Source organism: Gracilinanus agilis, chromosome 2 (assembly GCF_016433145.1).
Source record: "Gracilinanus agilis isolate LMUSP501 chromosome 2, AgileGrace, whole genome shotgun sequence".
Taxonomy (NCBI): Eukaryota; Metazoa; Chordata; class Mammalia; order Didelphimorphia; family Didelphidae; genus Gracilinanus; species Gracilinanus agilis.
Window position 1 is genome coordinate 31,445,362 of NC_058131.1, and position 9,525 is coordinate 31,454,886.

Sequence of the window (9,525 nt, forward strand, 5' to 3'; positions counted from 1 at the left end):
TTAGGCCTTGAACTTGCAGATATAGGGATACTTCTTCTCACAAGATGAATCTCTCCAACTCTGAAATTCTACAGAAAGATGGCTCAGGTTACAATGGGAGGGCAGGCTTAGATGGGAAGTCCCCAATCTAATAACTGGCTTCCAGGCCACAGGTTGTCCTTGGGATGCAAAGAGGAAGAGAGAGTAAAGAAAAGAAGGGAAGGAGAGGAAAATAAAAGAGAGAGAAAATTAAAGGAAAAAATAAAAGAAAGAGAAGAGGGTAGGGAAAAGGAAAAAAAGAAAGTGAGAAAGGAACAAAAGAGAAAAGAAGAGACCATAGAAGAGAAAAATGAAGAAGGGAAGGGAAAGGAAGGGAAAACAGGACATGGAAGAGTACAGGAGGTGAGTCATTCCCATATTCCAGGAAAGGTGTGCTCTCACACATAGGGGTTCAGGCAGCCGAGAATGGTCCTGGATAAATGGTAGAAGTGTGAATTTTTTTTTCTCTAGCTCACCTGTCTCATTATTCAGGCTCACACAGTAGCTGGGTGATGTTAAGCTTGGGAAGCCCTTCCCCCAGGCTTGGTAGAGATAAAGGGCATTGCTGCTCCATCGCCATCTACGGTTCTAGATGGAGGGGATCAGGCAGGAAGGTGGTTAGGGAATAATAAGATACCTCCCACCAACCAACTACCTCCTCTAACCCCCCTAAATCAATAGACCAACTGCTCCTGCCCCATGCTTAAGCCACAATCTTCCACAGTATTATTCTGTTCTCTACATCTTTCCTGACATTACTATTCCTGATGCTACTGCTGGGATATCTCAGCACCAACCCATTTCCATCCTCATGATGTTCTGTCTTACAAGATCCAGAGAGCCTACTCCACAAGCCACCTCCAGGAACCCTCCTAAATAATGCTTTGCCCCTTTACCTTACTCTTGCCCCATCCCCTGCTCTAACTGCCCTGAGCCTTGAGGGTAATCCTTGGCCATGGGCATCTTTCAGATTGTTCCTACAATTCTAGCTTTCCTGTTTGTCCCTCTTGTCTCCAGCAAACTGGTGAGTGTTAAGTCTTCTCTGGGGGATGCTCAAGGCTGAGCACACAGCTGGGCAAAAAGAACTGCCCATTGAATCAGCACAAATGGGGCAGAAATACAGGAGGGAGACTGAAGGGAGGTGACTACCATGAAGTGTTCACATGGAGGTATAATCTGTCTCTGGCCCCAGCACCATGCAGACCCCCTCTTCTTCTCTCATTCAAACCTTCCTGCCTCCTATAGCAGTGCTACTATTTCCTCTCCAGTCCCAATGAACTTCCCAGAGTCCCAGACCTCTAAGGGTGGCCTGTACACCTTATTTCCTTCTTCATTCTCCTGGGCATAGAAAGGGGAGAAGGCTTCTAGGTCCCACCTTGTTGGGGTCATGCAGGCCAATCCAGATGGGGCACTGGACACCTGGATACTCTTTGATCATGGTGGCCACAAAGTCAGCTTCAGCCTGATTGAGCAGGGACACCAGGTGGCCAGAGGGGTAGGCCTGGCACTGTAACTGTGGAAGAAAAAGGGTGAGATTAGAAATCAATGGGAGAAGCAAAGGAGGTCAGAAAAGACTCCAGGGGAGTTTCAGGGGGAAAGATAATCAATAAAGGAGAAGGAAAAGATTAAAGGTCTAGGGAGAGGGGGCCATGGTGAAATGGCTCTATAGGGACAACAATGACTCTGGTAGATAGTCAGGGACTTGAGGGCACAGAAAAAGAAATATCCTAACTGGAGTTCCTTGAGAGAAGAGCTGAGGGAGAGATGAGGTGTTAGGGACTCATTACCACCCCACTTTTGAACCTAAGGGACACTGAAATAGAAGACAGACCCAGCCCCCCTTCTCAGGGGTCCTTCTCCCCAACAAACCTCAGCACTATTCCAGGTCTCCTTATTCATTATTCCCAATAAGCCATAGCAGTAGGAGCCATGGAGGGCAAAGCCATCAGGACAGGAACTCCTAGCAGAAGGAAGATCAGAGGCATCCTCCTGACCTGGGAGAGAGAAGAGAATTTGCATGGGAGGGCAGCTGAGGCTCCTGCTCTCTGGACCTCAGTTTTTTGAATCCTAGAAACCTTTCACCTATTCTTTTCTATTCCATTGCTCCCAGACTCCTGCTTTTTGGTCCTTTCCCTTTCCCTTTTAATATGTCAAAGCTTGTCCAGGTGTATAATCAAAGCCTTGGAAGGACTTACCTTGTGTCTGACCTGAGAGCAGTAGGCAAGTGAAGAGCACCCCGGAGAAGATGGGGGACATCATGGGAGACAGCATCACTTTGAATCTGGGGAGGGGAAAAGAGAAGACTTGATCCCCTGATATGTCTCAACCAAGGATCATAGAGAGATGGGGACAAGGATGGTGACTCAGACCTCAATAGTCCCAGGAATATGCTCCTCTTCTGTTCTCTTGGCCCAGGCTGTGACTGTGTTTCCTAATTTCTCCTTCCTTTCCCCTTCCTGAGATCTCTGAAAATATGCTGACTTTGGGGGCTGAAGAGAATCTAGTGCTGAGGAGTGGTATGTAGGGAAAAAAGTGAGCAAAGGTCCTCTGTTTAGAAATGAGCATCTACTGGCATCTCCCTCCCAGATAACTGTCTCCTGAATTAAGATGCTTCCTTGTTTTACCAAAGGGAATGACCTCAGGAAGCTGGAGAAACTCAGCTTCCCAGACTCTGTCTCCCTCACTTACCAGATTTGTAAGACTAAGGAATAGTGTGCTTGACCAGGCAAAGACAGAACCTTTATAAAGAGAAGGCAAAAGGGGGAGTTGGACTGGGCATTTGCAGAAGAGGAGATGACTGCGCAGAAGCATGAGGGGGTGGGGTGAGGATCAGATCACATGTGTTGATGAGGGGCAGGGGGTTCCTGGCACAGGGTGTGACTTTTCTCAAGCAGGATTGAGGAAAAGGCATGAAGATTGACTTCTTCCCAGAACACAAGGAAGGGACATAGGACTGGTTCCCAAAGGATGCCAGGTGCTCTGTTCCCATAACTTTGGGAAACCTTGGTGAAGGTTGATGGTTGGAAGAAAAGGAAATACACACAGGGACTGGAAGAAGGAGACAAGAATCCGGGAAAGACGGGGTGCCATAGACCTTGGCCCTAAAAAAGAAGAGATTTCAGCAAGTGGAGGCAAGGTGCCTTGATCATACCCTCTATCTTCTTATTAATTACTGGAATTTCTTGGACAAGAAAGACTCAGGTTCTTGGAAAGGGCCTCAAAGGGATCATCTAGAACATTTTCTAGAGGTGATTTGGGGTGGTGTTGACTTAGTGAACAAAAAACAGAGTTCCCTGAAAATACCAAGGAGGAGACACAAGAGGACACAGGCAAGACCAAGAGACAGATCTCTCATGATCTCATGATCCAGAAAACTGAAAAAGGAGCCCCCAATCTCCTGGGTCCTCATTGGAGACTCACAGCTTCCCTCTGCAACGTCCCTACTCTTGGTCTCTCAGCTCTCTTTCTTTCAGAAGATGATGCACTAGATATTTAGAATGTTTCCCTTAATAGGACTTGGGCCATTGGAAACCAGTTTGATTCCTCCTCATTACCAATTTTGGAGCCCCCTGGCAGGCCCTTGCAGTGCCCAGTGGGTGGTTCAAAGTAGACAACTCTAATTAAGACATGATCTACTTTAAATGCCAAAGCCCTTCTCATAATGAGATTCCCAGAGCAGCCCACAAGACCATGGAGTGGGGATGACTCTCCCTGAGGTCAGTGGCACCATCACTTCCTTTATTCTGGACATCAGACTTCCCAATCCAGCATGCTTAGGTCTGGCCTGGAATACTGTAATAGCCTGTTGTGGGGTCTGCCTGCCTCGAGGCTCTCCCCACTCCAGTCCAACTTCCATCAGCCACCAAAGTGATTTCCCTAAAGTCCACATCTGACCATGGCCCAGCTCTTCTTACTAAACTCCAGTGCTTCCCCATGACCTGCTGGATCAAAGGCAAAATCCCATTTTGCTGTTTTAAGCCCTCTATAACCTGGCCTCCCTCTACCTCTCCAGTTCCATTATACCTTCCTGTTCATCACAGTCTCTCTGATCCAGCAATCCTGTTCTTCGGACTGGTCCCAGGCAAGACACTCCATCTTTAGGGTGCAGGAGTTTTCTCTGGCTGTCCCCCATATCTGGAGACAGTTCTCCCTCCTCAGCTCCACTTTCTGGTTTCCCTGGCTTCCTTTAAGCCACAATTAAAATCCCATCTTCTATAGGAGGCCTTTCCCAAACCTTCTGAATCCTGGTGTCTTCCCTCTCAATTGGTTCCTCTTTCAATTTTAAGTAGCTTATTTGTATATTTTGTTTGCTTGTCATATCCCCCATTAGGCTGTAAGTTCCTTGAGGGCAGGGACTGTCTTTTGCTTCTTTTTGTATCCTTAGCTCTGAGCACAATACCTGGCACATAGTAGGTTCTTAATAAATATTGACTGATCAGTTGACTGTGACTGACCGACCACTCTTCAGCTCCCAGCTCCAGCTCCAGGCCTGACAAAGAAGAAGAAGGTTCCCTCCTCTCCCCTCTGCTGGTGCCTCTGAAACCAGGATTTTCTTTCTGAGGCTTTCTACAGTCACAGCTTCTTGGGAAGCTGGTCTTGGCCTTGGCAAACACCACCAAAGTTCTCCCTTCTCCCCTGTGGGCTCCCCCATCACCCTTCCCTCCCTTGGAGATGAAGGAGAGTCCAAAGCCTGAGAGGACTGACCCTGGCCACACTTAAAGAGAAAGAAAGGGACTTTGAACAAAGGCTCTTTGAAGAAGGGCCAGAGTCTTTCAGAGGCTTCCCTTGGTACTCTGAATTCTTCTGGCTTTTTCCAACATTTTCATTTCATGGGAAAACCCAGAAAGGCTTTGGTGGCACAAAGAATGGCTAACAGAAGCTTTAGTAAGTCAGAGGTACCCAGGCCTTTAGAGCATGCTGGAAGTCAGCCCCCAAATGGAGTAAGTTTGTTCCACTAAGGTCCCCTTCATATCAAACTGTTAATGATAAAAAGGGGGAAAAAGGTTGTTTCTGTAATAGAGTTCTATTTATTTTCCAGGATGTGAAACATTGCTTTTATTATGGATGAGCATTTTGATGTCCAATGTGAATCTAAAAATCACTTTCTTTTACTATACACTGCTAAATATTGTCAACTATGTAACCCACTCCTCAAAATACCAAAGATTTCTGGGTAAGGAAACTACAAAGATTTATTAAAAGGGAAAGAACCTGTAAGAAGCAAAAGGGGAAATGACTGAGAAAATAAAAGTTCAATCTACTGAGAATATCAATTTATTAAGCATTTCATGCCAACTGCCTAATAAATCAGGACTTAGCCCCTTCCTCACTTTAAGGTGTGTAAGGGATAAAAAATAAAGGACTAAATTTATGAGAAATGTGGTCACTGTAATTATTACTCAAGTCAGGATGACTTTTTTAACAATTTATTTATAAGAGGGAAAGAGTAAAAGTAAGAGAATCAGAAAAAGAAGATAATTACTGTGGCTTGGTCTAAACCAGCCAGGGCTTTAGAGGCCCCAGAAAAGGGGACCCAGAGATAAATTATACAAGAGTTTTGGCCACAAGACCTCCTCCAAGACAAGGGGCCTCTCTGGAGGCTAGTACCTCTCAGAAAAGCCAGGAAAAGTTGTCAATCTTTTTCATTCACCCACATGATCATTCTAAGGGAAAAATCCAAGAGCAGTTCAAGGTCCCAAGCTGGAGCCCCTTCAAGTTGATGGTGAAAGACCAGGTCACAGGAAGTTCTTGCCACTTTTAAAGACCATTCCTTTTGTCACTTCCTGTGCCTTCCTTCCACTTTTACATGGACCAATTACAGCTAAAGTTTTGCTTAGGACTGCCCAGGGGTCAGTCAGTCAATTCTGATTCATCACCCACTATCACACACATGGGTCACAGACCTCCCCATACTTAAGGATAAGTGGGGTGTGTACACTTCTGGTGATTAAATCTAAAAATGGGCAGGGGAGAGTTAATCCCATATTCACAGCTGGAACCCCAAATACAGGAGAGGACAGACTTTATACATTAAAAACAATCAAATAGGGTCAATTAGTTAAAGGTAAATGATACAATATTAAGCCATCCAATTTTTAATGAGACGAAAGATGAAGAGCTTTCTAAGTTAGGAAAGGAAGATAGAATAGATACAACACCCCGAATTAAAAAAAGAGGTGTCCTACTCCTCCCCAAGTATCTGTAAACAATTGAAGGGACATGGCAATAACTGATCAGTATAGGGATAATTTTCAGATAAGACACATAGGTTGCTTGAGATGTACAATTATTAGAAAACCCTTAGCTTTTCTAATCTTAGGGTCTAGATCTTAGAATCTGCTTATATTTCTGGTCATCATAACCAAGGTCCTTGACTGATGATCTCTAAATAGCAAGTATAGGTGGTCCAGTTTCCCAACCACATGAGGCTAGATTTAAACAGGTTTTTTTCCCCAGTTCTCACAACTGAATAAACTTTTCTCCCAACACAGAATTTGGATTGTGCCCATCACTGAGTAGAAATGGGAACTAAGCTAGCTCCAGAATTGAGTCACAAGATGGAGTTAGTGGGATTCACTCAGTTCCTACAATTATCCACTTGCCATCCTAATCCCCTCAATTCTTGATTATCTCACACATGTTGGAGGACATCCAGAATGGAGACCCCCAAACCTAAGAGAGGCAACAGCAACTTACCACAAAGGGGTGTTTTGGGAAGAAGTTGAAGGGAGAGAATGAAGCCACTTCCATATTGGTCATTGTTATAAGAGCAAAGTCATATGTAACCAAAACTCAGAATAAAACCATAAATACCCTGATGGGAAATATGATCCCAACAGTTCTTTCTCTGGAGGTGGAGAGCATTCCCTGTCATAAGTCTTTCAGGATTATCCCAGATCATTGCATTGCTGAGAGGAGCCATATTTTCAGAGATATCTGATTGGCTTTTAATCAATATGCTTTCAAAAGGTGGCATATAGTGGTTACCCTCTCGCTTACCAAAGCTTTGAAAATGTGAAAATTAATTTCAAGCTATAAAGGTTAAATTTAGTGGTTGGACTTAAATTATGTGAAATAACATGGTCTTATTATATCTCAAGTTAGAAGTTTATTTACAAAATAGAGGGGAAACAATAAAGTAGAGCAATGTGAGAGAGGTTAGAGAAAATACCTATACTAGTCCTGTACCAGAAGGGCCAGTAGTGAGTTACCACAAGGCCTCCTCCAAGATAGAAGCTAATATCTTAGGAAACTAGGAAAGGAGTTGCCCTTTTCACTCACCCAACAAAGTAGTCCAGGAGTCAGAACCACAATTCACACCACAGTCTCCAGTGAAGTTCCCTTGAAAACTATCTCCAGGAGACATTCTCCAGGAGCTCCACTTCATCAGACTGCCTCAGCTGAAGGATTTTGGAAACTGTGATTGGCCCCTGTGAAAAGGGGCAGGGACAGGAAACCATCATAAAAGCCATGAAATATGAAGGGCTTCAATCCAGCATATAAGACCATGTCTTGATCCTAATGTTACCTTTGCCTCTGGTGAATGGTCACTTTCTACTTTCTAAAAGAGAGAGAGAGAGAGAGAGAGAGAGAGAGAGAGAGAGAGAGAGAGAGAGAGAGATTTCAGGGAAATTAGAGCCATAGAAAATGGAGGCTATTGAGATCTTCCCAGTTTTATTAAACAATTCCCACGGTCATCTCCTCATAATAATGATAGCTTGAAGAATGTATGATGGCTTCATTCCACTAGAAGGAAGATACATTCAAATTTAATAAATGTCATAGTCAAGTGGGTTACTACTTGTACCAGGTTAGCCTCATTGGAGAACATGGATGTTGGATATGTCAGAAGATTCATAGGCATCCTCTAGAAAGATGAACCATTGTTCCTGTAAATATTCAAGACAAGATGCCCCAAGTTGAAGGATTAAGGTTATAATATTATGGCCCTTTTGCTTTATTCATTTTTACAGCTTGCATCCTCAATGCAACTCATAATGTAACCCAATGGAATTACTCAGGGCCTATGAAAATTCTCTCTTTAAATATTGTTAAATTAAAAATACAAACTCAAGGCTCTTTTAAGTAGACTCAAGTCAACTTCAAGGCATGGATACCTCCTTTCACTATGTTACAGCCTTTGCCTAATTTTACTTTGATTTTCTATATGTGATCATACTACTATTGCTGTACATTTAACATTTAACTGAAAGAAATCTGAGTTCCTTTATATGTCCTTTCACAAGAATTCTATAGGCTAGTATTAATTTTACCACTTATTTTACCACCTACAACCATACAACCTTGAATGGGATCTCTTTGACTATTCCTAATCTTAGTTGGGGATTATAGTAACTCCAGGTCAGTTTTATATCTGTGCAGGAGTTGCCTTCTTATCTCTTCCTGCTGGATGGTATGGTAAATGTGATATTTCTTATTTAATTTCACATATAAGTGTGAGAAACCATTCAAGAGGTTTTGTTTCTGTGTCCTCTATTAGAAATCTAGAAGCATGTTGATACAGAATGAAATTATTTGGCATCTGGGGAAGTGACAACCCAGTAGCCAAACTAGGGAATCTGGCTATAAATTTTTGTGGGTGCTCATTCCTAAAGTGGGAATTACTGCTGTTATTGATTCAATAAGATACTTATCATTGGAGCTTGAGAAAATTGCTCAGAATACTTGCTCAGTCACTATTCAACACACTTCAAGTGCTATTCATGGACTATTCACTGAGATAGATTCAATTGCTTACATGGTTATAGGGAATAGGTTAATGTTAGATGTGTTGATAGTAGGATGAAAGAAGAGCTTGTGCTCTTATTAATGGATTGCGTTGCTCATACATCAATTAATGACATTGAGAAATTACAGATCTTGAGTGACACTTTGCTCATTGCAAACTAAACTCATATTGTAGAAGAAACCATTTCTTGGTGGGACCCCTTTTCTCGGCTCTCTTGGCTATCAGCCTAGTTAAGAGAATCTGATATTTTTCAGAGTATCGTTAAGTGAATCTTAATCACTTTTGAGAATCTTTATTATTTTGAAAATACTTGTGAATTGCTGTTCTAATTATGTCTAGATTAACTGCCTTTGATAAATATATTGGTTCTATAGCTATCTTCCAGATGTAACTATTTCTACATTACCTGACAAGATTCTACAAGGTTCCATCAAGTATGTAATCCAATTTATATCCCTATTACTGGACTGTCAGCAAGCATAAGATTGCACCCTGTTTCCTTTAGACCTTTTTTCTTTTTTTTTTTAAACCCTTACCTTACTTCTTAGAATCAATATTGTGTATTGGTTCTAAGGCAGAAGAACAGTAAGGACTAGGCAATGGGGGTGAAGTGACTTGCCCAGGGTCACACAGCAAGGAAGTGTCTGAGGCCACATTTGAACCGAGGACCTCCTGTCTCTAGGCCTGGCTCTCAATCCACTGAGCTACCCAGCTGTCCCAAACCTTTTTCTTTTATTTAGAACTAATAACATTCTTTT

The 9,525-nt window shown here is 42.9% G+C and overlaps 1 protein-coding gene across 1 annotated transcript; it reads right to left on the bottom strand.

The window, feature by feature from the left end:
• On the bottom strand, positions 1-2,289 carry LOC123234516 (lithostathine-1-alpha-like). Its single transcript, XM_044660420.1, has 5 exons — positions 2,214-2,289; positions 1,888-2,012; positions 1,394-1,531; positions 495-606; positions 1-68 (listed from the first exon to the last, which is right to left on the bottom strand). The coding sequence occupies exons 1-5, from the start codon at positions 2,287-2,289 to the stop codon at positions 1-3; spliced, it is 519 nt and encodes a 172-aa protein (XP_044516355.1).
• Positions 2,290-9,525: the final 7,236 nt, after the last annotated feature.

What these genes read in the sequence shown, in the direction of transcription:
- LOC123234516 (XM_044660420.1), bottom strand. Translation starts at nt 2,289, where the DNA reads ATGCTGTCTCCCATGATGTCCCCCATCTTCTCCGGGGTGCTCTTCACT. An exon ending in GCTCTCAGGTCAGACACAAG is followed by an intron (nt 2,013 to 2,213) that starts GTAAGTCCTTCC and finishes TCTCTCTCCCAG; the next exon opens with GTCAGGAGGATGCCTCTGAT. An exon ending in GCCTGCATGACCCCAACAAG is followed by an intron (nt 607 to 1,393) that starts GTGGGACCTAGA and finishes CCCTCCATCTAG; the next exon opens with AACCGTAGATGGCGATGGAG.